Source organism: Aspergillus japonicus (assembly GCF_003184785.1).
Source record: "Aspergillus japonicus CBS 114.51 unplaced genomic scaffold BO86scaffold_4, whole genome shotgun sequence".
NCBI classification, from domain to species: domain Eukaryota; kingdom Fungi; phylum Ascomycota; class Eurotiomycetes; order Eurotiales; family Aspergillaceae; genus Aspergillus; species Aspergillus japonicus.
In genome coordinates this window covers 579,790-605,058 of record NW_020291641.1, presented here as the reverse complement: position 1 = coordinate 605,058, position 25,269 = coordinate 579,790, and the positions used below count along the sequence as shown (strand labels likewise).

The 25,269-nt window shown below is 54.7% G+C and overlaps 11 protein-coding genes and 1 non-coding gene across 12 annotated transcripts; 2 read left to right on the top strand and 10 right to left on the bottom strand.

The window, feature by feature from the left end:
- Positions 1-141: 141 nt before the first annotated feature.
- BO86DRAFT_330269 (proline dehydrogenase family protein) lies at positions 142-2,133 on the bottom strand. The gene is made up of 2 exons (XM_025668715.1): positions 1,308-2,133; positions 142-1,251 (listed from the first exon to the last, which is right to left on the bottom strand). The coding sequence occupies exons 1-2, from the start codon at positions 1,892-1,894 to the stop codon at positions 402-404; spliced, it is 1,437 nt and encodes a 478-aa protein (XP_025532005.1). The 5' UTR covers positions 1,895-2,133; the 3' UTR covers positions 142-401.
- Positions 2,134-3,182: 1,049 nt separating this feature from the next.
- Positions 3,183-4,653, bottom strand: BO86DRAFT_453221 (copper acquisition factor BIM1-like domain-containing protein). The gene is made up of 3 exons (XM_025676977.1): positions 4,026-4,653; positions 3,650-3,963; positions 3,183-3,589 (listed from the first exon to the last, which is right to left on the bottom strand). The coding sequence occupies exons 1-3, from the start codon at positions 4,237-4,239 to the stop codon at positions 3,386-3,388; spliced, it is 732 nt and encodes a 243-aa protein (XP_025532004.1). The 5' UTR covers positions 4,240-4,653; the 3' UTR covers positions 3,183-3,385.
- Positions 4,654-5,091: 438 nt separating this feature from the next.
- Positions 5,092-7,140, top strand: BO86DRAFT_445288 (WD repeat protein). The gene is made up of 6 exons (XM_025676438.1): positions 5,092-5,852; positions 6,050-6,161; positions 6,252-6,318; positions 6,386-6,726; positions 6,781-6,907; positions 6,959-7,140. Exons 1-6 carry the CDS (start codon positions 5,549-5,551, stop codon positions 7,109-7,111), a joined length of 1,104 nt encoding a protein of 367 aa, XP_025532003.1. The 5' UTR covers positions 5,092-5,548; the 3' UTR covers positions 7,112-7,140.
- A 62-nt stretch (positions 7,141-7,202) lies between these two features.
- On the bottom strand, positions 7,203-8,269 carry BO86DRAFT_385668 (type 1 glutamine amidotransferase domain-containing protein). Its single transcript, XM_025671157.1, has one exon. It carries the CDS (start codon positions 8,179-8,181, stop codon positions 7,258-7,260), a length of 924 nt encoding a protein of 307 aa, XP_025532002.1. The 5' UTR covers positions 8,182-8,269; the 3' UTR covers positions 7,203-7,257.
- A 454-nt stretch (positions 8,270-8,723) lies between these two features.
- BO86DRAFT_406514 (uncharacterized protein) lies at positions 8,724-9,431 on the bottom strand. Its single transcript, XM_025674191.1, has 3 exons — positions 9,130-9,431; positions 8,952-9,019; positions 8,724-8,854 (listed from the first exon to the last, which is right to left on the bottom strand). Exons 1-3 carry the CDS (start codon positions 9,299-9,301, stop codon positions 8,807-8,809), a joined length of 288 nt encoding a protein of 95 aa, XP_025532001.1. The 5' UTR covers positions 9,302-9,431; the 3' UTR covers positions 8,724-8,806.
- A 1,025-nt stretch (positions 9,432-10,456) lies between these two features.
- pfa4 (putative palmitoyltransferase with autoacylation activity Pfa4) lies at positions 10,457-12,169 on the bottom strand (the record flags this gene model as incomplete). Its single annotated transcript, XM_025673327.1, has 5 exons — positions 10,457-10,818; positions 10,906-10,984; positions 11,067-11,363; positions 11,454-11,625; positions 11,769-12,169. 5 exons carry the CDS (start codon positions 12,167-12,169, stop codon positions 10,457-10,459), a joined length of 1,311 nt encoding a protein of 436 aa, XP_025532000.1.
- A 319-nt stretch (positions 12,170-12,488) lies between these two features.
- Positions 12,489-14,526, bottom strand: BO86DRAFT_353689 (galactokinase galE). Its single transcript, XM_025669539.1, has 3 exons — positions 13,608-14,526; positions 12,676-13,557; positions 12,489-12,624 (listed from the first exon to the last, which is right to left on the bottom strand). Exons 1-3 carry the CDS (start codon positions 14,261-14,263, stop codon positions 12,588-12,590), a joined length of 1,575 nt encoding a protein of 524 aa, XP_025531999.1. The 5' UTR covers positions 14,264-14,526; the 3' UTR covers positions 12,489-12,587.
- A 411-nt stretch (positions 14,527-14,937) lies between these two features.
- BO86DRAFT_139508 (putative chromosome segregation protein (Pcs1)) lies at positions 14,938-16,856 on the bottom strand. Its single transcript, XM_025666182.1, has 3 exons — positions 15,803-16,856; positions 15,309-15,749; positions 14,938-15,257 (listed from the first exon to the last, which is right to left on the bottom strand). Exons 1-3 carry the CDS (start codon positions 16,722-16,724, stop codon positions 15,034-15,036), a joined length of 1,587 nt encoding a protein of 528 aa, XP_025531998.1. The 5' UTR covers positions 16,725-16,856; the 3' UTR covers positions 14,938-15,033.
- A 738-nt stretch (positions 16,857-17,594) lies between these two features.
- On the bottom strand, positions 17,595-18,404 carry BO86DRAFT_385664 (uncharacterized protein). The gene has a single exon (XM_025671156.1). The coding sequence runs from the start codon at positions 18,303-18,305 to the stop codon at positions 17,991-17,993; it is 315 nt and encodes a 104-aa protein (XP_025531997.1). The 5' UTR covers positions 18,306-18,404; the 3' UTR covers positions 17,595-17,990.
- Positions 18,405-20,933: 2,529 nt separating this feature from the next.
- On the top strand, positions 20,934-23,223 carry BO86DRAFT_139423 (class I SAM-dependent methyltransferase). The gene is made up of 11 exons (XM_025666181.1): positions 20,934-21,202; positions 21,271-21,305; positions 21,428-21,481; positions 21,549-21,555; positions 21,618-21,662; positions 21,755-21,790; positions 21,884-22,002; positions 22,121-22,146; positions 22,247-22,277; positions 22,367-22,721; positions 22,812-23,223. Exons 1-11 carry the CDS (start codon positions 21,146-21,148, stop codon positions 23,043-23,045), a joined length of 999 nt encoding a protein of 332 aa, XP_025531996.1. The 5' UTR covers positions 20,934-21,145; the 3' UTR covers positions 23,046-23,223.
- Positions 23,224-23,504: 281 nt separating this feature from the next.
- On the bottom strand, positions 23,505-23,578 carry BO86DRAFT_t34. The gene has a single exon. It is a non-coding gene; the product is annotated as a tRNA-Ile (tRNA).
- A 442-nt stretch (positions 23,579-24,020) lies between these two features.
- On the bottom strand, positions 24,021-25,117 carry BO86DRAFT_453213 (uncharacterized protein; the record flags this gene model as incomplete). The annotated part of the gene is made up of 3 exons (XM_025676976.1): positions 24,907-25,117; positions 24,188-24,841; positions 24,021-24,038 (listed from the first exon to the last, which is right to left on the bottom strand). The coding sequence occupies exons 1-3, from the start codon at positions 25,063-25,065 to the stop codon at positions 24,021-24,023; spliced, it is 831 nt and encodes a 276-aa protein (XP_025531995.1). The 5' UTR covers positions 25,066-25,117.
- Positions 25,118-25,269: the final 152 nt, after the last annotated feature.

Genomic DNA, 25,269 nt, shown 5'->3' with positions numbered 1-25,269 from the left:
GTATGAGGAGGTGTTTGTGTCAGCTGACAGTATTGGGTGGCTGCCGGCGAGAACTTGAATGGCGGCACTGTAGAACACTTCATCGGTTGGTAATTCTAGTAGGGCATGGCCGATGCTATGTTCCCAACAATGTTCTCACCCCACAGAAACACCGTAAGATTACGAAAGTCCTAGAACGACAACAGTAGTATCAATCTTGATCTCATTCCAGCCACCAACACAAGCTAAGGAAGTTTTGAAAAGTTAATGCTAACGCCATCTAAAATGCAATGAGACGCTCAGGGACTCAGAACCGATCCCGAAACCAAACAGCAACTAAAGGACGCCAAGATTCTCAACACGCACGCAGGAAGAAAAAGGATATAATCCGCAGGAACCACAAAAACAGATATCGTAAAGCATCAGTTGCGCAGACCGAAAGCCCGACGCGCCCGACGTCTCAGCTCGCCCATCATCGCCTCCTGGGACTGCTTGGTGCGGCCGACGGCCTCGGTGTTCTCGACCGCGCGGCGCATCAGGAAACCCATGCACTCCTTGACGGTGCCCCAGGTCAGCAGCTTGTAGACGTTGGGCGACTCGGGGGCGGCGGCGCCCTCCCCGCCGGGGAAGCCCTGGAGGAGCTCGCAGCTGACCTCATCGGCCATCCCCTGCAGCTGGGCGTAGCTCAGATCGACGCCCTGGGACTCGCCGGTGGCGGCCTGCTTCATGCGGATGGCGTGGGCCTTGCGGACGGAGTCGCGGTTGTGGGTGGCGATGATCACGTTCAGCGGGGGCAGCTGCTCGGTGTGTTTCTCCGAAGCCGGGCGGAGCATCGCGTTGTAGCGGCGGGTCAGCAGCGCCTCGACGACCCCGTCGTAGCAGGCATCCGTGTCCTCCTTGACGTCCCAGATCAGCTGCCGCGGCTCCGTCTTCAGGTACGCGCCGCGCACCAGCTTGACGCCGGCGGTGAAGCCGTTCTCGCGCGCGAACTCCAGGTGGCGGGCGATGGTGGCGGGCGTCGACTTCAGGTAGGCCTGGTAGGTGTTGAAGAAGATGGCCTTGCCCGGGGTGCGCGCGTTGCAGTACTTCTGGTACCGCAGCGCCCAGTTCTCGATCCCGTGCTGCACGGCCTGCTCCTCGGCGTCGACGAGCAGGCGCGCGTTGCGCGCGATGGCCAGGTCGCACACTTGCTTGATCGCCTTGTCCATTTGCTCCGAGGGGTCGGATTTGTTCTGCAGGTAGTGGAGGACTTGGTGGCCCATTCCGGTCCATCTTTCGAGGGATTAGCTTCGCGGGTTGGATTTTGGGATTGGAGACCCGGAACTTACTTAAGAGCCACGAAATCACCCTCCTGCGCCATGTCCACCGTCTTCAGGGTGCCGTCCAGCCAGGTCTGGATCTCCTCGCGGGCGAGCTGCTCATCGAACGGGTCGACCTGGCCCTCGCCGACCAGGACCTCGCGCGCGTAGCCCAGCAGCACGCCCCGGTAGCCCAGCGACTTGATGTCGCGGATGGAGCGCTGGACCTCGACCTTGTTCTCGCCGGCGTTGAACTGCTTGTAGATGGTGTGCTTGACGACGGCGTTGAGGAGCGGGTTGCGGGCCACGTCCAGCAGGGCGGACTTGGGGTGCGCCAGCGTCGATAGGGCGAAAATGCATGGTTTCAGGAGCAGCGACGACGAGGAGACGGAGAGGATGACGAGCGATCGGAGGACGGTCGATAGGGGCAGCTTGGCCAGCGGCGTGGAGGAGGAGGAGGCGGTGCTCTGCAGCGAGGCGGAGACCTGGTGTTGCAGGGTGGTGGTGGACGAGGCAGGCGAGGCGACGACGGACGACTTTGCGTTGCTGGTCCGGCTGACATAACGGCGGCCGGGGGCGCTGGCGAGCGCCCGCATCGGGCGGCGAGCGGCCTTCATGGTGATTGTTATCGATAGTATGGGTAGTATGGGTGGTGTGGTAATGTATGGTCTAGTGTAAGAGGATAAAGGATGATGGATGAGGATGTGTGTAAAATAGTTGAGAGAGAGAAAGAGAAGAAGTCGTTGTAATGAGGAGAAGAATTTAATTCTTTGTCGTCCTACAGTCTTGTATAGATAGTACGTACTGATAAAGGGAGGGAAGGGGAATCCGCTCCAGTAGCCGGTGGAAACCGGGCGGTCCTCCTTGCCGGTCGCCGCATTCCTTCTTCTTACATTATTATATCGACCAAAGATCTATGAAGTGGCAGCTGCTGCAGCTGCAGCTGCTGCAAACCCAATGCCGGCGGTACCCTTTTCTAAGGGGCGGCAGCTGGACACATGACTACTTCTCGGTGGATGTACAGTACAGACAGTACTGTACATCCATATCTACAATTGCCCCTCGTGATCGCCTCGTGATGTCAACCCGCATCCCGGGCCATTTTATTTCCAATTTAGGGAGAAGATTGCTCAACTTGGTCGAACTTATGTCATGGACCGGTGGCGATTCCAAGAACCATGAAGTTGGATCAGGTCCAATGAACCTTCCCCCTTTTTCCTCCCCTGTAGTGCCATGATCCAACATGGACGTCTCACGAAGTGCTTGATGGTTAATTGCATGGGAGGCAATCCCCAGTCTGTACAGCAATCTATGGATCGGCCGGCGATAAGCTGATAAAGTCAGCTCGATAAGAACTGAACTCCGCCGGTTGACGGGCCGGTTGGTTCAACCGCCCCACCGGAGTTCAAGTGGCTGAACCGGCCCGGTTAAGCGAGCTGAGAGACAAAAAAAAAAAAAAAAAAAAAAAAAAAAAAAAAAGGAAAGCCAAGCTAGGCACGTGCCCTGCTGGTCGCAAAAGCAAGGCGGTTGATTCTCGGGGTATCGGAGACCGGGGTCGTTATCCATCTTATCGGCACAGCATGCCTGAGCAATTCGGAGGGTGTGGGGTGTCCAGGAAAGCTTACTTTGGGAGTGTTACCATTCGACAATCACTAATGCACATAGATTCAGCGTGTTTGTTCTTTGCTACTTCGATCATAGTCTAGTAAGCGTGACGCTTTAGAACCGATTCCGGTGTTGGTCCGGTCAATCGCGGAAATGCTTTCCGCCATGTCGGTCCTGAGCTGACTTTCTGAGATCGCGTTATTTGTTGACTTGATGGCTCTCGCTACGTGTTCCCATGGTGTACTGTGCGCCGATAGTCCGGGAATTGGAACTCACCCGTGATACATGACGTCGTCAACTGACAATCATAAATGAGATTAAGTGGTACAGATGACAAGGATGTACACGAGCTCAGATTAAGATTGCCGTCCATGCCAAAATAGCAGGCAAATTATGCATTCATGTAATCAACATTCCAAAATCAACAAGTGAGCCGGCCGCGGCTGAGGGTATGACAAAATTAGTGAACACCGCACGAACAAATGCTAACAAGTCTCAATTCATTATAAGATCCATGCTCCCAGGGCCATCGCCAGCAGAACCGAGACAATTGGTGCCTGGCTAGGGCCATGCAGTGGGGCGACGTTAGTGGCCGTTAATGAGCTCGAGGCGAAGACGTATTTGAATCCGATGTCCGACGAGTTGAAGCAGTTGTCCTTGGTCACCTCGGCGACATCGTCGTCGTCGGCGAAGGTGATGTCCACACACTAGAAACCCGAACGATCAGCGGGTGGATCGAAGACAAATTCAGGGCGGAGAATACTCACGTCATATAGAGATGCACCGTGTTTGGCCACCTCGACAATCTGGATGGTGGCGTTGTCGCCCACCTTGGGGCTGATGTCGGCTGGCAACGGCACCTGTGGCAGACAGATCGTGCCCGGGTACGGGTTGTTGCTGGGGCCCGTGATCTCGAAGACGGGGACCATCGGAAGACTCATGTTCTCCGGGACGGTCCCCAGACCCATGTTGATATACATGAAGGCCGTCGAGTGACCCTGGAACCAGCCGGGCTGCAGGGCGATCGCGCCCCCGTTGACGGGCCATTTGGTGCGGTTCGTCGACGTGGGCATCCCACCACCTGAGCAGTCATTGTTAGCGATGAGGATGCTCGAGCAAAGAATAGCAGGCTGTCAAGCATACAGGGGTAGATCCATTGCATCCCATAGGGATAGACGTATGAGCCGTTCTCCCAGCCCACACCCAATCCGTTGGTCTGCTGAACCGTGCCGTTGGTGTGCAGGTTGTTGCCGCGATAGCCTGGGTAGGTGATGATACTGTGGGCGTTCACCAGACTGAGTGAGAGCAGCGTGAGCGCTGCGATGCACTGCGATATCGACATCTCAAAGGCCTTCATGTTGTCTAGGTTGAAACTGCGAGCCGTGAGGGGCGGCGCCAAGGGCAAAAGGGAGGAGAAGTGAGCAAAGCGGCAACCAAGTGCAGACCAAGAGATCTATACGCTCCAGTCAAAGCTTGCCAGCAGCTTTTCCGAAGGTTTCAGACCCAGCGACTGAAGGAAGCAGTTCAGGTCAGGAGCAGGAATGATTATCATTGAAACCCAAGCCACCGTAAATCAGGAGGGTTGGCGGGAGTTTTTGAGTGCCAGACTGCGGGCATGGGCAGTTCCTGCGATGGCGCTTGCATGGTGAGGATGGCGGGGACTGCAGGTCCAGTCTGACGAGTCAAATCGCCGAGCACGATGTGATAACGCCCGCAGCGACGACCATCCAGGGTCACTGTTCAGGTAGACTGGGCAGGCGGAGGCCATGCGTTGCACCCGAGAGGCGGAGAGACACCGTGACTGGGAGTGTGGGATTGGTCTATCATTCGGACCAAGACACGGGCCTGCAAGAGGCATCACGTTGGCCAGGTTAAAGATGGTGTTCTGGGATGTCATTCGTGGAGGCACGATGTTGGTAGCGCCCGGATCGGAGGCTAGAAGAGGAGAAATGCGGGCGCTATTGGGCCTGGGCGCTTAGAGATTAACTGCCAAAGGTGTGACAAGAATAACCCAGTCCCCAGCACTGCAGTCATGTAGGATGTAGCAACCTTAGCGCCAATGTGAATGATCGTGAAGCAGCATTCACCGGTCAGGTTCAGTGAGGTTTGGTCTTTTGGCCTGGGGATCAAGGCAGCCGGGCTTCCCCGCTTCTACATCTACAGCGGATCACACAGCTCAGCGTTAGATTATTTATCCCTTCCCCAAGCTCAGCTAAGCTGCATTGAAGCTGTCGGTCGTGAACTGTTGAATAAGTCACCGAGAATCTATCCACTAACACGCAAATAACCAGGGAGTCACAGTATGATCACGTAATAGACGATACCATGCTGCAGTCACCTGACCATTCTGGCTGCTACTACGGAGCAATAGTGTCGACAGAACAAATTCATCTGGATAGAAATTACTCAAAGCCTCCGCAAGACACTGGAAGCGGATCCATCCCAGCTCCATTGCTTAAAAGCTCTACTTCAGTGGCATTTTGAAGAAAGGAGTCAATCTCGATGAAGCTGCAAGGAGCACATCCATACAAACAGTGCAAACACGGACCACTCTCTCCGCCTCCAATTTCCCACCGCCTTCCATGACGGACCGGAAGATTTCAGATCCAGCGCAAATTATCTACGCCACGAAGTATAGAAGCACTGCTTAGATAGTCTGTCTAACCATGCACACGCTCCAAGCGACGGCGTCATCGTCACTTTCTCTGGCTGAAGGCCACTACATCTACTCCATTGCCGCAGCAGGTCCCGGGTCATTTGCCGTGATCTCGTCGGACGACTCGCTGCGGGTTTTCAATGCGGATGGCCTCAGCCATGCATCCATAGTCACCCCGAGTGCCCACGAGGTGGTGACCTCGTTAAGAACCTACGATGCAGGCCAACAGCTTCTGGCCACGGCGGGACGAGATGGCAAGGTCAAGGTCTGGGACTTGCGCAGCGGGAAGAAGCCCGCCGTAGAAATGCAAACCTGTAAGTTGTTTTTCCTCTTGGTGGTCGTTATTCTTGTTTTTCAGCTTGGTGTCAAATGGGGTTGGGGAGACTTTCTTGTGTTAGACTTGAGAAGCCACGAGTTGTCTGGCTCACACTGTGTAATGAGTAATGCGGGGAATCAAATATTGCTTGTTTGTATTGCAAGTGTTCGCTTACCCTTGTCGTCGTCGCGATAGCAATCCAGGCTCCCGTACTCTCAATTGCATGCTCTCCGCAAACCCATGACATTGCTGCAGGAACCGAGCTGGTTTCGTCTAATTACGGGCAACAGGCTGTGGTTGCTTTTTGGTAAGTGCGCCAAGCATCTGAGAGTATATCTGGGAAGACATCTGCAGATTGCATCATCGGGCTGTGTTCGCAGCACACTAACATCAACAGGGACATCCGATCAGCGAATCAACCTCGACTGGAATATGTCGAGAGTCACAACGACGATGTGACCGAGGTTAGTGGCCTCCTACGCTGGACCTTAACACTCCTCCTTCGTTTTCACCTGCTAAATCGCGCGACAGCTCCAATATCACCCCACCCGTAGCCATATCGCACTCTCCGGCAGTACGGACGGGCTGGTGAACATCTACGATACCACCATCACTGATGAGGATGAGGCGCTGGTGCAGGTCATCAACCACGGCTCCGTGCACCATGCCGGGTTCCTGGACGAGAAGACCGTCTATGCCCTGAGTCATGATGAAGACTTTGCCATCCATCCGACGACAGATCCGGATGACCAGGCCTCGGAGGGCGCTGAGCCCATACAGTTTAACGACTTGCGACAACCGCTCAGCTGCGAGTACATTGTGCAACTGTGCCAGAACAGCCAAGGCCAGTACATCGCCGCGGGCAACAAGCTGTATGCATACCCACTCTCCCGACTCGTGCAAGTGGTTTGAACTGACTCGAATAGCGAGCAACGGTTGGACCTGGTCCCACTTGTGTCCTCCCCATCGTGGCAGTTCGATCAGAACAATTCGTGGCGTCTGCCAGGTGCTCACGGTGAAGAGGTTATTCGGTCGGTCTATGTGGATGAGCAGGTAAGTGGTCGCCCCACGAAACTCCATTGCGTCAGCTAACGCCGTGTCTAGTCTCAATCTGTTTTGACCTGCGGTGAGGACGGGTGTGTCCGTGTCTGGAAGCCGGAGGACGGCGATTCGACAAGGCAAGCGGACGGCTCGGCCAAGGGAACGCGACAGAAGGAGAAACGAACCAAGAACAAAGATAGATTCAAGCCTTACTAGACTCATGAAACACGCTTCTTACATTTGTCCTACCACACTCGCCCTCATATTAACGCTCTTCACACGCAGAAAGAGTCATGTATCATCATATCCTCATTACACTATTATTACTAGGTACAGCTTCAACCACACAACACACGCCAACCTCAAACACTCAGCATCTTCAAGAACCGCTCCCCCAGCTCATTCGCCGCCATGGGATTACCGCCGGACACCAACTCGCGATGGAGGGTGGTATACCCGGCCTTCTCCGACAGCCCGGTCTCCATAACCGCGCCTTCCTCCTTCAACCGGGACTCGACCTTCTCGACCTCCCCGCCGAGCAACGTCTCCATCGCCTTCTCCTCCACGTCACTCCACGCCGTGATATGATACCCCTTGTACACGAAGTCCCCGTCCCCGGCAAACTTGGTGCTCAGCAACGCATACGGCCCGTGGCAGATCACCGCCGTCGGCTTGTTCTCCTTGTGGAAGTAGCGCAGAATCCGGCCGAGGTCCGGGTTGTCGCCGAGGTCGGCCAGCGGCGCGTGGCCGCCGGGGATGAACACGCCGGCGAACGAGGCCAGCTCCTCGTCGCCGATGCTGGCGAAGGGGCGCGGCCGGCTGAACCCGTTCTCGCGCTTCATGCGCTCGATCAGCTCGTTCTCGCGGCGGCGCTCGTAGAAGTTGCCCGCGAAGGCCAGCAGGGACTCGCTGTTGGGGTCCGGGACGGGCTCCGCGCCCTTGGGCGACGCGAAGGTGACCTCGTGGCCGGCGTCGAGGATCTTCTGGAGTGGTTTGGCGAGCTCCATCAGGAAGAAGCCCGAGGGCTGGTCGACGGTTTTGCCGGCGTCGGGCCCCGAGGTCTTCTTGAGAGGGAAGGAGTTGGCGTCGCTGAGGACGATGAGGACTTTTTTGGTGGGCATTTTTCGGTGGTGGTTGTAGTGGTGATCTTGATTATAGGTTTGGATACTTGAGGGATGGTTTTGTAGAGTCTTGGAGGTGTTAACTCGTGCGCGGTATAAGTATTGTTGATTGAGGGTCGGCGGGGATGACATCCCGATGACGTACTGTACACCCATCTCAATCATTATCCAACACAGTCACTCTTACGTTACTGTCAGGTACATTAGCCCTACATGATCAATCATTCGAGCCATAGCAGCTCATGGCAAGAGAAGAGGTGATTTGTTGATTTTATGTCAGTGGATGCTTACAGCATGATGTTCCCGACCAACCTGAGGTCCCGCACACTGCATGCACCCAGATGCAGTTACCTTCCCTGGCCATCTCTACCACAACCGTTCTTGCCAACAACCTCACTTAGGGATTGAAGACCAAACACGTCGAAAACATACTTCAGGTAACTATATACTCCATTGTAACGAGAGTCTCTACAAGGTCGACTGCTTCGATGAATTTTCCTATGTAAGGGTTGTTGGATGCCCAGCAATATGAACGAACGTCATTCATTTCACTGAGCAGTAGGGCAGTTCTACCCCGAAATCATAATAAACCTGAAGTACATTGTCGAATCGTCCAACCCAACGACATCCTCCTCAAACCTAACTTTTGACAACCGCACGACAACATATCATCTTGATCCCCCAAGCCCCAAGCCCAAACCCAGATCCGACTGACTGTATTCATCACAACCCCTCAACCCTTTCCACCACTCCATCCATCCCCATGCATACCCCCTCCAAACAAACCCATCTAATCATCCTCCAAGATCGCATCCGCCGTACAGATAAAAATCTGGTTCTAAAGCCCCCCAAGTCCCCGAATTAGCATCGTCTCGGTTTTGGTTGCAACCCCCTCTCCACCTTATCTCAACACCCAATACCCGAAAAAAACTCACAATCGTATAACAACACTTCACCCCCAACCCATTCGGACACTTAGCCACCGGCTCAGTAACTTGTTGACCTGTGCACCGTCGCATCACATCACATCACGTCAGCTATCCTCTCTCCCCAACACACACAGCATCCACATCACTTAATCGCTGCAATAGGTAAAGACAGGGGGGGCCATACAGTTCGTCCCCTCCACCGCTAGTTCGGTCACCTTCGAGGGCGTGTAGCTGTCGCAGCAGTAGGGGTGCTGCAGCATGCCCGTCTTGTCCTGCGCGAAGGGGCAGTATTCGATCAGGTCGGCGGTGGCGAGGGCGGCGGTTAGGGTGGTGAGGAGGAGGGTCGGGAGGTGCATTTTGAGGGTTTGGGGGGTTGATCGTTGGCTTGGGATGGGGTTTGTTGGAAGTTGGGTGGTGGATGGCGTGATTTTGGTGCCGTGTGTTTAGGCACTGTGTTGAGGAGAGATGGTTGGAGGATTAGAGGTGGATAGTGGCGCTGGGTTCAAGGTATTTGAGGAATTCTAGGGGAGGGAGGTTAGGGTTTTGGGTCAGGAAGGGAGGGAGGGAGGGAGGGAACGAGGGATGTCGCTGGGGGGATGCGTGCGCGTTTTGGGTCGAGATGCGCGTGTTGGATGTAGGTACGCGCTTGTGCATACACGAGGCTTGTTGGCGCTATTTGTGCTATCGTGCTATCGTGCTATCGTGCAATTGTGCTGGTTTGTTGTGAAGGGGTGTTTTGCTTGAAGGGTATCCCTTGCGTGGCTGGTTTGAGGCGTAGCATTGCGGAGCGGAGCTGAGACGGGCTGGTATGTTTTGATGAATGAAAAGGGTTCATTCTGCGTTAGCTGGGAGAAAGAAGGTGCAGATAAACTCGAGTCTTTTTTCATGTTGGATGTAATATAAGAATTTGTGGTAGTTCAAGTGTAGTGGAAGTATAACGCTCAAGCTAGCCATGTACAGTAGCCCTCCAGAGTATACGCTACAGGCGATACCCGGTCCTTCCAGCTGCGCACGTGGTATGTGATATAGCAGCAACTTGAAAACACAGATAATGGTTGACGCCCTGGACTGGAAGCATGATCTCTGTGACAGTGGCCGGTCTGGGGCGATTCCGTTAGACTTCTCCTATCACCTCGATGCTTCAAGAGATCCTGTACTCCGGACACTGTAAAGATGATTCGTATATGAACAACTGTACGCAGTCTGCTCGGCGGTCAAGGTCCGGGCTGTAGCCTGGACTTATCGCTACCTAGCTACCGTCCGAACACATTCTCCGAGTTAGACCAGTAGAGCCCCCCAGGCAGTGTGTTTTGCCTCCCGTCGGTTGAACCCCGGAGACACGAATTCTATCTTGGATACCTCCAGATCCAACTTCAGTAACCTACTCGACACCAGCCAGCATGAACCCCAACCTCCCAGGAGACCCGGTCTCTATTCCTACTGTATGTACTGTCCATACGATCCCTCATTCAGTGATGAATGGCCATCCCCTTCCCCACCCCGACTTCGATTCACGAATGATACCCCCTCTGCGCCATCAGAACCGCCAGCGGAATATCCTCCTCATCGTAGAACTCGACCTCCTCCTCGACTCCAAAGTCCCTGAGCCGATCCCCGTCGGCATTGCGCCAGCCTTCCTCCCCGTCGTCCGAAACGGCGTCCTCGGGCTCGCTACCGCTGTTGCTGGCGTCGGAGTCGTCGCTGGGCGAGTCTTTCTTGGTGAATCGTTGGTGGAAGCGCTTGCGACGGAGGATCTTCTGCGGGGTTCCTCTTCCTGACGAGGCGGCCAGGATACCGTTTGCTGGAGCTGTCGCCGCGGGGGCAGTCCAGGGGATGCGGTCTGGGTCGGGCGGGGGCCAGGTTGTGTTTGGATCTGTGTTCGGTTAGCACCATTTGCTATGATCGAGTGGCGTGTTTCCGGCCGACTCTGGACAGACAAAGAGCGGGATGGGGAACGCACCCTCAAACCCATTAACCTCGAACTCCAGCCCCGAGCTCCGATCGAGGGTTCTCGCTAGCGGCCAGAACCAGCTTAGGATCTGCGCCATCCACCATATAATTAGCATCAAATTACCACCAACCACCCCCAAATCTACACTCTCCGAAAAGAAAAGAACATACATTCCCCGACCCCATCCCCTGCCTCAAATTCCCCCACACCCCGACATCATACGGAAACTCCTGGCGCTTGATGCGCACCCGCACGCCCCCGGGCCCCTGCAGATACCCGCCAAAATGCCGCGCGCGCCGCAGCAGCGTCTGGTGGCGTTCGATCTCCCACTCCTCGATGGTAGTGGTGTTCAGGGCGAGGGCCCACACCGTGCGCACCAGCAGGATGAACAGCATGAATACCGTCAGGCTGTTGACGACCAGCAGCACGAAGAGGTGCGCCAGCTGGAGGCCGGTGGGGCCTAAATACTGTCCCACCCGCAAGATTGCAGAGTTAGTTACGATCCTTGCCTAGGGCATTGTGTTCTGCTAGTAGCTGGAAGATGAAGGACAACGAACACTAGGCCTCGCTCTCTCACGCCACACCAGCCCCGCGCGCTCCACCAGCACGGCCTCCAGATACCCCATCCCCGCGACCGCGTAGAACAGGAACCGCACGAAGTGCGGCAGCGTGAAGTGCGAGACGCAGTTGGCCGTCCACGGGCAGTGGTGGTCCATTTTGGGGATGCATCTGTGGCCCCAGGATAGAATCCACCGGTTAGCGAGGGGCCATCAAACATGGGAACTTAAGGAATGCATCACAACCCACTGCGATCCCCCATCAACTTGTCGTGATCATTCTTAGGGAAAGCCTGGCCGGGGAAAGGTCCCTACCTCTGACACGTCCGACAATGATGCGCCCGCGGCGGCTTGTACGCTTCGCATTTGCGGCACCATCGGCCGCCGCCGCCATTACCGACAGCTTCATTAGGCGGGGATTTGCGCGGCTGCTGCTGCTGCTGCTGCTGCTTACGATCTTCCGAGAAAACAACAGCCTGCGGCTTCCACTCCCTCGGCACCCGACCCGGGTCTACCGTGCAGGTCCGGTAGTAGCAGATCCAGATACATCCGGCCAGCAGGTTCAGCCGCCAGCATTCGGGGCGGCGCAGCGGGGCGGGCTCGAAGTGGTGGAGGAGGTACTGCGAGCTATAGGCCAGAAAGCTTATGAGGGTGGCGACGGCCGGGGTGGCTAGTTTGGAGAGGGAGAATGACGGTGATGATGAAGGGGTGGGCATAGTTGTTGGTTCATGACATTTTTGTTGTTTGGTTCGGGGTATGGAGATAAGAACGCAGAGGAACGAAGTACAGTAAAGGGGAGGAGGCATAATCGGTTGGCGGATACGCTAATCTTGGGGTAGCTTGTTTGTGTGGTTTGTTTGCTCAATGGGGCTGGTGTTTGAGCTGTTTGTTTTGTTGCTTGCAGAAGTGTTGTTTTTTGTCCAACAGCTGGATGACATCATAACAAACATGCTCGATCCTTTACTTGCAATGACCATTCTTGCTCTTCAAACATCAAATTGCTATAACACAGGCGGATGCACGTCAAGTGGACTTAAGTCATTCCAACTGAACTATAGTTACTCATAACCAGCACTGAGCTATATTACATCATCGCTAGATAGTACCACGCTGCACGCTGCAAAACAGAACCCCTTAAACCTCAACCTCCGCAATAGCCGCGCCCGTTACCCTAGAACAAATTAGCATGTATAACCATGGCAGTCAAAGAGAGGGAACATACAAGAACGATCCGTTCGATGGCTTGCTGATCACCATCGCCTGCGCCAACTTCTCCTCGCTGATGTCCGGGAAATGCTTCAGGTAGTACTCCTCCTTCAGGGCCTTGGTGACGGCCTCGACCTTGGACTGGGGCAGCATGTGCACCGTGCAGCCGCCCCAGCCAGCACCCGTCAGCCGACTGCCCAGGGTTCCCGCACGACGCGCAATGGCGCAGATGTCGTCCACCTCCGGGGCGCTGCACTCATACTGGTCACGGCAGGAAGCCTGGGACTCGTTCAACAGCTGGCCCAAGTACTGAATGCGACGCTCGTCCAGAGTGTGGGCCTTGGCGAGACAGGCCTTGAAGTCCAGCACCCGACGAGCCTCAGTGAAGCAGTGCAGGGCGCGCTGCCGCAGGAGGAAGCGCTCGGCCTGGACGGGGAACGAGGACAGATACTTGGACTCTAACTCCGGCACCGTGATGCCCAGCAGACCGGCAATCTCCTCCCGCGTGTATCCGGCCTCCTGGGTCAAGATCTCCCGAACGCTCTGAATCACGGAGTCAATCTGGTACTCCAAGGGGTCACCCAAGCGACCTTCCTTGCGCATCAGCTCGTTGTGGAAGTTGCGGAGACTGTACCCGAGCGAGCTGTTATCCTTGGGCAGGGTCAGGTCGTGGCGGGCAGCCAGCACCACCGAAGCGAGAGTGCATTCCGCAACACGCAGGTTATAGTGGCGGGGAGCGGTCTCCGCCTTGTTGGAGGTGACGAAGCTCTGCGCCATGAGGAAGGTGATTTCTTCGGTCGCCTTGGGGATGGGCACGTGCTGGACGGAGAAGTTGGGGTAGAACTGAGTGTAAAGCAAGTATCCGCGACGGGAGAAGATGGAGGCCGCCTGGTCCATGCTGTAAAAGGTCAGAATGGAAGCGAGCAGGAGCAGAAAGACAGCACTTACCCTCCTGAGTAAACACCGACCGCGCGCTCAGAAACAACGGCCAGATCGAGCAAGTCCTGCTTGGATACATCGTGGTCGTTGGCCTTCATCACAGCTAGAGCACTGGCGCACACAAAGGCGGCACTGCTGGAAATGCCACCACCAGGGGGCACGTTTCCATCGAGCAAAACCTCCATGCTAGCCGGCGCGAATGAGCCGTCGGCGTTCCGTTGGCGCAAGAATTTCAGGGCGCCCAACAGACCGGCCTTGAAGTAATTGACCCAGTCATGCTTCTTGGGGTCGATCTCGACGTCTGTGTCGCGGGGCACGGTAAACTCGCGCGTGGGGAATTTCTCCGGGTTAACATTGGAAATCTTGACCACAGTCTCTGAGCCAGTAGCAGGGACCACCTTCACGGCGATGATCACATCGACACTGACGGCAGTCGGAAGCACATCGTACAGGTTGTAGTCGATGTGCTCACCAATGATGTTGACGCGACCGGGACTGCGAGCGACAAAATCGGGGCGATGAGAGTATAGCTTGGTGAATTTGGAAACCAGCGCATTAAAACGAGTCTGGTGCTCCGGAGCGACCGAAGTGGTTGAGGCGTCGTCGGTTGCGTAGACCTCCGCGATGGTTTCGGTCTGGGGGACAAGTTCTTGCGGGGCAGCCATGGCGGGGTACGGTGCACAACAAATGCGGTGGGAAAGTTATTGAAGGGCGGGGGGGGGGGAAGGGGGGAAAGAAAAAGAAAAGTCGAAGACAGAGGACGACAGGGGAACCTCAGGTAAAATAGCCTGTTAAAGAGAAGAAGAGAAGCGAAATGCCAGCTGGTTTCCAGTTTAATTAACTGACTAGGCGATGATGGGCTATGACGGTTCCTGACCCAGTCAATAATTCTGGCGACAGTTCTGATAGGAGGGGAAATTTGGCGAAGTCGAAGGTCGAAGGTCGAAGTTGGCGAACGCCGAAAGCGAGCCAGGCAGAGAAAAGGACCCTGTCTGCCCCAGTGACCACAACCACCACAATCACCCCGAGGGGCACCCACGGAGGCCCGCATTCCCGCCCCGTCGCTTGCCGCGATCCCGTCTTCGCCTAAGGCTCCCAGCCGAATCATCCCAGACGATGCCGAACACACTCTGCGGAGTGCGGGACAGTTCGAACAGCTCAATCCCACATCCAATTCAATACAAACAAGGAACAGATCGGTTGGGGGTCGCATTGATATTACACAAAAAGAAAAGATAAATTGACACGCCTATTGGTATAGAAAATCCAAGAAAAAAAAAAAAAATCAAGAAGCAAGATCAAATCCAATGCCGGACATTGCGGCCCTCCGACCGTTCGGCTAGCCTCTAGGTCTCCCTCGAGGGCCACGCCTAATCCAGCCCCACATAAATTCCACCATATAAATACCGCGGATGCTCATTAGCCTCCAGGGCCATCAGTTGGCGGCAGTACTCCTCCGCTTCGTCAAAGCATCAATCACGCGAGTATAGAACTTGGATGCTTGTTGGCGCACAAAAGTGATATCCACCGTCAGGTATTCGGGAAGAATGTCAATCAGGTCACGGTCGCGTTTGTCGTCCAACAGAGGAATATACTGGAATTCGGCGGACTCGTAGTTGGTGGACGATACATGGGGGACGACCAGTTTGAAGTGGAGAGCTGTAGCCGAGTCAGCGCAATAACAATACACCCTAGAGCTTATATACTTACTTCCGTTGCTGCCGGTCTGGATACAGTCGTATAAAGTATCCGATTGACGCTTTTTGATGTCACGGATAATCAAACCAGTGAGATCACTGTAGAGATCCTCCTTCAGCTGCGCATACTGGGCTGCCTGCGCAGCCTCGGCGTTGGCTGCCGCAGTGGCGCGGTTGCCGCCGCCCTTGATCGCACTACCAGGAACCTTCAAATTGGCAGCCGCGGTCTCGAGACTTGCGGCGGTGTTGCGGGCCGCAGAGAGTTTCGTCTGCAACGCCTTGACCTCATTCTGGGCAGAAGAGAGTTGCGTTTCAGTCTCCTCGGCATGGGTCTTCAGCTGAGCGACTTCCGCGTCCCGTTCCTGCAGCTGCTTCTGAAGCTTGCGGCTTTGTTGACCAAGTGCCTTCTGGGCCTCCAACTCGGCTTTCAGGGCGGCAATCAGATTGTTTGAGGCTGCATCACGTTAGTCCGTTCTGCCCTCCGTCTGCAAAGGATGGTATACGCACCGGTGGTCATGGACTCGCATTGCTTCCGGAGCTTCTCCATGTTCGCATTCGCTTCGACTATGCCGATCTCCTTGAGCGTCCGGTAGCGGTTCTCGAGGGTATCGCATTTCTTTGTCAGCTCCCCAATCTTCCGTCGCAACTCAGGCTCATCACTAGTCCGCGGCTTGGACGGCGAAACCCGCGCGTCTCGCAGGGACTGCCTACGCTTGGTCGGAGAGGCCGAGCGCGAGCGGGTTCCAGTCGGTGGCGCGTCTTGCAACACCGTCTCATCGACTTCCTCCGCTGCATCTTCTGGCCCATTATCCTCCACCTCCGACAGATCACGCTTGTCCTTCGTCCCGGTTTTGTTCTTGGCTCGCGTCTTCTGCGGAGGTGCATCGTGTTCTTCCGCCGACGGCGGTGGTTGACGTCGCTTGCTCGAGGGGGTGTATTCGAATCCGCCGTCCGCTACGACGGGCTTATCGGCCGTCTTGCTGCGCGCCCGTGAACCACCTGTTCCAGTCTTCCCCGACTTCGAAGCCTTGCTGCGCTTAGAGAGTTTAGCCGCGGTCAGTTGCAACTCAGCCAGCTCGTCGTTGGAGACCGCTGCAGACTCGGCCACCGCAGGAGCTTCCACTTCGCTCGCGGCCTCCGCGGGCGCTTCCTGCTCCTCCGGTTCATCCTGCGGTGCCGCTTGCACCGAGTTCCTACTGCCCTTGGGTCTGCCCCTCCTTCCGCTCTTCTTGCCCGAGCCCTCCGGCTCCGGTTGTGCGTGGGTGGACTCCCGTCTCGGTTGTGGTGAGGGCCTCAGGTCCGTCGATTTGGACCGCGGCCTCCCCCGGGCCTTCTTCGTCGGGCGGGCGCCGTCGGCCTGGATCATGCTCTCGTCGTCGGAGCCAGCCAGGCTGGATAAAGCTGCCGCTGCCGCCTTTCGTTTCGGCATTTTCGCGTTATATATAGGGAGAAAGGATTTGGTGGGAGACGATGCGCTGCGCCGAGGATACGTGCTGCGCTGGTCTGGACGCGACTTCGGGGGTACAACAAAAGCTCGGCGGATAAACAATTAGAACAAAACCGGCGGCGGCGGCTGTGCAAAGGAGCGTTTCTACTTGTTTGATCAGCACCTACTTCTCATTGTGTTCATCTCAGAATCTAGACAAGTATATTACCGCTAAAGAACAATGGTTCTGCTAATTCACATACAAAGATCACAAGGATAACTCGACCATTCGACTGCTCGGCAGAGCTGCCAGCGCGTCGGCGCGGGAGAAAGTTGTGACGAGCCGATGGGTGGTTGTTTGCACTGTTTGTACCCGCATTGTTCTCCTCGCTACAAAGTTGCAGTAACGGAGTACTTCGTAGTCATTTTTTGGGTATAGCATTCGTTTGAATGTAAAATTGGCCTTGCTTATGTACCTGTCTGTTAAGCCCAGATTATAGGTATGAAGGCATCTTATATCATGGAAGGCCAGTAAGGATGAGAGGTAGGGCATAGACATCGTCATCTGGTGCTAAGTATATCCTGTTCGTCATTACGAATCGTTATATTTTCATTATTTAATGCTTTTTTCTTATATATATTTTTTAATTTTGATTTTATAATATTTAGCATATTTTATTAATATATTAAGATATTAAGTCATGCTGTGCAACTAAACGCAAGCTAAGCTTCACCCAGCGCACAAACTGCTCGACCAAGTATTTGCCCCATAGTCCGATCATCCCAAAGAGGCGAGTATCATGCCATCACGCAATGTAATTCACACTGTCAAAAGTGCTCTATGCCCAATCTCCACATCTGTCAACCACATGGCCCATCCCTTTCCTGAGCCTTGACAAGTTGACTCTGTGTAGCGCTATAAACATGAACCCAGCTGCTCCTTTCAGTTCTACTTAACGTCTCCTAAGCCCCTACAATGACACAGTCAGAGATCTCCAGTATCAGTACTAAGGACTCCGCACCGTACTCTAGCTTTCCACAAAGAAACCTCTCCAATCCCTCGAAAGTCATCCGCAGCGCAAGTAGGGCACCGACCCGTCCGCGACAACTCACGGAACGAGAGCCATTGACGACCGGTGATGCTCGAGAGCCAAATCCTTGCCCCATGCGACGCCCAACATGAATGGATCGCTTGGGCCCTTCGAGCTTCGGGGGGAAGGGTATTTGAACCGCCCGTTGGGGTAGGTCTAACCGATGGCCCGTTTGGTACTAGCTGCGGGGACCCGAGTATAGACTGGACTGAGTCCACCGACTACTTGGTCGAAGTGACTGACTGCGGCGTACGTGCGTACCTACATGGTTGAACCTAGCACTTCCGGTGCGAGTGTTGCCGCCAGACGGGCGGGCTGCAGTCAGCATGGGGATTTTGCCCAGGGCGATGGCGACGATGCGTCTTGGTCTGCTCTTCTGGCTCTTCCTAGCTTGGGGAATGGCCGGTTTATACTGTGGGTGTGCTGTGCTGGACTGGACGGGGTGAGGTCCGGTGACAGGACAGGTGGCTGCCATGGGAAGATTTTCAGACATGTTTTGAATGCTTCAGCGATGATCGTGATAGAAATCAGACTGCTTGTATGTGGGAGAAATGGATCATTTCAACTGAGACATAGATGCAGCTGCCGTGATGGGATGGAAGACATATACGGGATTCCGTATGGCCTCATTTGTTCCAAAAGTACTGCACAGTAAATTCAGTAAAAGCGTCTGAACTCAGAAGCCCAACTTCTACGACTCAGAGCATTGCCCATGCAGGTCCGGCCTGGCTTATTGATCAGCTCTCCCTGCCAGATGGCTTTGATCGATCATGCCGGCTCCTGCGAGTGCTGGGTGTTTCCGCTTTGACCTCGTGACCTCAGGGCTACAGTCGAAGGGGGCTACTGCACATCAGTCGCAAGCGCATACCAACGGGGTAGTAGTAGGGTACAGGGCATTTGAGGAACATCAATGCGGGGAGTAGCAGTTTACATTGCATAGTTCTGGTCGAAACCCACGGATAACCATTGCCGGGCGTGAGAGCACAACTCGAGGAACGGTTAGCGGGGAGGGTGACTGACTACAACCGTTACAACAGGTACTTGACGAGGGGGAAGAGGACCCACTACCGGTGCCCGGCAGGGGCCGTCCGGACGTCTGCTTTTTGACTTTTGACTTTTTGACTTTTGACTTTTGAGCCTGGGGCATAGGAAAAGAGGGCATCACACCATGACCAAGAAACTTTCCTTTTTGGACATCCTAAACGATGCCGTGGTTACTGTCAGAGCGCAATGCGGGATTACAGAACCCAATTGATCCATGCAAAGTCATCCTGGATGATGTGGTATGCGAGGTCATAGGTTGACAAAAGCAGAGTCGAGACTGTGCATGAATGCATTCGGGCCGTTCGAATGAAATGCTTTCGACTAGACACGAGCTAAGCGTAGCCAGCATGTTTTGAGACTCGAGAGGTGAAAAAGATGGAAGGAGGGTCCCGTGCAGGTTCTCCACAATCCACACCGATTCGCACACTCCTGGGCCAACACTCATGGATGGGCTCTTGGATTCCACGGCATGCTGACAAGAAGAGTAACACATGGCGGAGACTTTAGACTTTGCAAGCCTGGGCTGCTTTCCACTGCCCTATTGATCCCGAGTCTTTGCACTGCGACTGACGGCGGTAGCAAAAGGTGGAAAGCGGGTGTGAGAAAGAAACAAAGTACGTAACCCCGCCTAGAGCTGTCGAACCAATTGAATGTAACGACTGGCTTTTTCTGTCGGCATGTCTCGACTCTCGAGTCCACCTCTGAATTTCCACTGCATCATCACTGGGCAGCGGGGGACTTGCCCCATTCAAGAAACATCGGTGTTCGGCTTGGCTGCGTGGGCTTGTTCGCATACGACGTGCATTGGTGTATTCATCTCCGATCGTCGCTCTTGCTGAAGAATGGTGATGTAGAGGATGGTTGAGTTGTACTTTTGACAGCCTTCGAGCAGTATTATTGAACAAGGTTGAAGTTTGCAATGACACTCCAACTATCCAGTGTAATGTTGGAGTAACGTACGTAACTAGGAGGGAGTAGTCAGCAACCTTCCACACAGACAGACAGTAATATACATTACAGTACTCCGTAGCTCTATCCGCCTATCGCCGATAGGCCAAGACCGACCACACTCCTTTGCTGGCATCAACTCTCGCTCGAACTTGAAACCTAGACCTCCAACCTCCATTGAAGACTTTTCGGAGCACCGATTTCAGTTAGTCACTGAACTACTGAACTGTCGACACCCCTGCACTTTTGCATGTCCAAGCCTCCAGAGTCCAGACAGATTCCGTCCAACTTAACCTAAAGACAACGATCTATCCTTGAGCAGCTGTGCGGCACAGACCTACTGTACTGTACCGTACTCGCAGCCCGTAAGCGACCGCCACCACCACTACCTTCACCCCTGCACACTGCACTGTACTCCGTACTCGAGCTATCTACTAGGTAGCTGTACGAAGCATCCTCCGCGGCCCAGCCAACGACGAGGGATTGCGGTGGGCGACTAACTGGGGTTCAAACGGCCATCCCGCATGAAAGCTCTCTCTTCCTGAGTAGAACTCTCAAGACAGACGGACGGGAACAGGCCCTGCCTAGCCTTCCTTTTCTTCAGTCTTTCAAGGTTTGGCTGCATGCATGTCTGGCTTTTCTCCTAACTTCCTTTCCTCCTCGGCATAGTCTCTTGTCGCATCTCATCACTGGCCAACTGAACCGATCCGACTGTTGAGATTTCCATAAATCCCCCCTTATTATATTATTGTTATTACTATTGCATGGCTTCTTACTCTTCTTACGTCCTGAATCTTCTTCTCTGTCTGTGTCTTATGACCTTCTCCTATCCGATTACTATTCTCATTGCTCTTGCTTCTCAACAGAAACTGGCTTAAATATCGGAGTTTCCTACTACTCCGAAAATTGATTTTCATTCTTGATTTTCTTTTTTCTTATTTCTTTTTTTTCCCCCCTGCTGTTCTCCCTCCTTTTCACTAACCACATACCATCTGTTACTATTTTATGCTTAACTAATTTAGGATAGTTCCATTGGGGCCCCCTTTTTATTCTGGAATTTTACTACATACATCCTCTCTCTTCAACATCGCTGCTTTGGCCTGGACGCTTGGTTTTCACTTTGCACTAGCGGGGCATTTCGATAACGTACCAAGGACTCAGCCGGAGGGTAATTAACTTCTGGCCACCGCTCAATCGCTCAATTGCTCAATCATCGATCCATCAATCAACCAGTCTCCAATTTAGTTCACTAATTCTCACCTCACCCACTACCACTACCACCACCACCACCACCACTACTACCGTCACATATTCCGCACTTTTTCTTTGCTTTCCCTCAACATGTGCGCCGACAATGCCCCTCCACCTGAAAACGATGACAGTATCATTGAGCCGGATGTCAGTGACTCTGCCAAACTTTAACCTTGCCCCCCCCCCGAGCTAATCCGCAGGTGCTGGCTCAACAGGACTTCGACGACAACGACTCCACTTATCCCGACTCGTAAGTTTCCCAGCCCACGAGACTGACGTCCGCCGTTCCGCTGGTTCGCGCTGGATCACTACCACTACCACTACCACTACAATTCGAACCCTTGACAAGAACCATGCTAATGTTTTCCCCAGGCTGGACGATGCCAGCTATACATCCAGTCTCGCTTCGAGTGCTATGAACTATGCGTATGTATTCTGAGTAAAAAATGTTTATCCAGTTCTTCTCTTCAGGCCGAGCTAATCAATGCTCCAGCTATGAGGTATTCTAGATTTCCTCGTCCGCGTCCTCCTCGTCGCTAATAAGGTTCGCCTTCTCCTCCAGAACGGTCGCAGATATCATTCCTATCATGAGGGTGAATATGTTCTAGTATGATGCACCCCTTCTGCTACGGGAGCGTAAACGCTCCCGACGCAATTCGGAATCGGAATTTGGAACTCCCATACTGATGATACTCGCAGCCCAATGACGAACGAGAGCAAGATCGCCTCGATTTGGTGAGTCCACCACACCCGCATCTTCAATGGAAACGACCGAAGCAAGCGGCGGATCACGAACAATGGATGTTAATCAGACGACACTGGATACAGAGTCATCACATCTATAGCATGCTCCTGAAAGGGGAATTGTACCGGGCGCCCGTCCAAAACCCCGCTCGCGTCTTGGATCTCGGCACGGGCACGGGGATCTGGGCAATGGACTTTGCGGAGTAAGTCGGACTCATACAATTCTGCGGGGGAAAAAAAAACAAAAAGCTCGGAATTATGATGCGGCGAATGAAGGCAATCTGGGAAACGAGGCGGCTAATACGTCACAATCCCTGACAGTGCGAATACGGGATCAGAAGTTATCGGTAAATCCCGCTGCCCTCCTCGGCCTTGATGGCTGCTCGCTTTCCCGTCAGGCAAACGAACGATATGACTGACCATTTGGGCTTGTTTCTGGATCTACAGGCAACGACCTCAGTCCTATCCAACCAGCATGGTAATTCGCCCCCAGCTTTAGTCCCCCCGGTGTCCATATAGCACTACATCCCCGGCCACCATCAAAACACCAGGGTAACATTGGAACAGGGTCCCCCCAAACTGCCGCTTCGAAGTCGACGACTTCGAACAACCCTGGTCGTACAGCAAACCGTTCGACTACATCCACGGCCGCGAGCTGGAGGGCTGCATCCGCGACGTCGATCGGCTGATGGCGCAGGCGTTCGAGAACCTGCGGCCACGGGGGTACTTCGAGATCGCGTCGATGGAGGTCAACACGTACTCGGACGACGGGACGCACCAGCGGGCGACGACGCTGCTGGAGGGGATCAAGTTCATGCACGACTCGGCGCGCAAGTACGGCAAGGACATGCAGACCGTGCACGGGTGGAAGGAGAAGATGGAGAAGGCGGGGTTCGTGAATGTGCGGGAGGAGATTTACAAGGTAGACCAGGCCCCAAAGCCCTAGAATTTGGCGTCTTTGTGATGTTCCGCATTCTTTGTGATGAGGGCAGTTACTGACCACGTCGAACAGCTACCGCAAGGCCCCTGGGCCAAGGACCCCAAGATGAAGGATCTGGGCAAGTTCCACCAGGTCAACATGCTGGAGGCCATGGGGCCCTACTGCTACGCGCTGTTCACGCGCGTGATGGGCTGGCAGCAGCCCGAGATCGAGGTGTTCGTGGCCGGGATCAAGAACGAGCTGCGCGACCCCAGCATCCACCTCTACACCAAAGTCCATATTGTGTACGGGCAGAGGCCGGAATGACATTGGGGTGCGGGTGGGTTGTTGTGTGCGCTGGGCGTGCTGTTGGGATCATGGAGTTTTGTGGATGGTGGCTTCGTGATGATGACGTTGATGACGTTGATGACGGCGTGTTCCTCGGTCTGAGTTGATGATTTAGCGCTGGCTACTTTTAATGAGAATGACCACTATTTTTACTACACTGTTTCTATGATTTTTGGGGCTGTAGATGAGTGGCGTGGATGGTGTTTAGGGGTACAGGGTCGATGCAGATGCGTAGTGAGGTACTGTATACAACAGTAGTGGTCAAGATGACATACACCCCGTCCGGCATGTCGTCAATTGCGCGGAATTTACACTCAACCATACAGCATCACAGCCCAGCATTTAGTGTATGTAGTGTGCCCAATCCTATCCAATCTAATCCCTCCCGTCGATCCAATCCCCAACCAAAAAAATAATCCAAAAGTAAAAAAAAGAAGCTGGTCCCAGAGGGGCTCGAACCCTCGACTTTAACGTTATTAGCGTTACGCTCTAACCAACTGAGCTATGGGACCCAGTTGATGTAATGGGCTTCCTAGCTTGGCTTCACAATCCCAAAAAACTAGCGCTATGAGCGCATACGCCTTGTGCAGAGATCACCTTATTTCCTGGGCATTGACCTTGGAGAGAACAGAAGGTGATAATGGGTTCTGTCTTTCCGGATTGCCAATTAGTCGGCGCGTGGAGTCTTGGATGACCCACCTGTCTTCCGATCCACTCGGTGTGAGGGTGCTACTAGGTATGGTATATCCGGCTGAATCTACGGGAGCTGCGTCATAGGCTCCTGAGGATGGGTTGATGAGCTATGGATAAGAAGAACGTCCACCTTCGGCTCTATAATTATACCAGCACTTAAATCTCGTCTCCTGCTAGAGTCTAGAGTGATAGCCAGACCAGTGCTGCCCCGAGACACGCAAACCACAAACCGAGATGGTGAACGACACCAGTCAACATATTCTATTCGTGCATCTTTCTCTATACAATCACAAAGTAGTACACAACCCCCAACCACCTACCTATATACAACCCCCCTCTCCCCCGCCCCCAAGAGAAAATCACAACTTCCCACTCCTCCCCGCCCCAACAGGAACAAAACTCCCCTCCCCACCCCCAATCGCACCCACAATCGCATCCACACTCTCCAGAACCCACAAATTCCCCGCCTCACTGGCCAACCACTCCGCGCCGGCCTGCGTCTCAACATCCCCGGCCCAACTCCCATCCTCGACCGCCTTCCGCAACCCAAACACATGCGAGGTCACCTGGGGCGCGACGCCCGTCTGCGCGCGCAGACACGCCACGGCCACCAGCGAGGTGAGCACGCGCCCCACCTTCCCGGCCGTGTCCCGGGGGGGATCCGCCAGCAGCGCCCCGTAGTTCATATTCAAAATGTGCACGGGCAGGTCCGGGTGCGCGCGCGCCAGCTTGTCGTAGAGTTTCGTCTCGAAGGGCCGGTAGATGCTGTCCCAGAGGGCGCGGCCGCGGGCGCGGATGCCCTCGATGGTGGCCGGGGTGGGTTCGCGGGTGGGCGTTGTGGAGAGGTTGGCGGTGATGTGGGCGGGCAGGCTGGCGCGGAAGGCGTTCAGGCAGTTGATTGTGCGGGGGATGCCGTTGAAGCTGATGCATTTGAGGCCAACTTCGCGCATGAGTTCGGCGGTTGCGAGGGGGGTGGGGGGGTTTGTTTCGGGGGTTGCCGGGGAGGTGGAGGTGGTGGAGGTGGCGAGGTCGTAGAGCACGGTTAGCGAGTCCGGCGAGTTCATGGTCATTGTTGTGGCTGTCTGGATTTCCCCCACGGGAGGTTTGGGTTAAGTCTGGGTCTGGGGGACGGGGGAGGGAGACGCACCGTTAGGGCCAGCCAGGAGGGCTGCGAAATGCCCTTGGCTTGCGCTTCTTGTTGGATCTTCGCGTACACGGACTGGATGTTGCGCGGCGCGGGCAGGGTGTTGGGTCGCGCGGCGGGCGAGTTGATGAGCGCTTTGAGCGCCGGGGACATTCGGGACATTTCGACGGGAGATTGTTGCGCTTTGCGCCGGGGTGTGTTGTGGTGGTTTGGGGTGGAATTGAGGCTTTAGAGGATGGGCCGGAGCTGCCGCCGCGAGTCTTATCTAGTGACCTCGGCTGCCAGATGTGGTCGCCGAGAGGGCCGCATGACGCCGCGCTGTGGGTCCGGCTTGTCTTTCTCCGCCAGTTGATGGGAGGACTACAG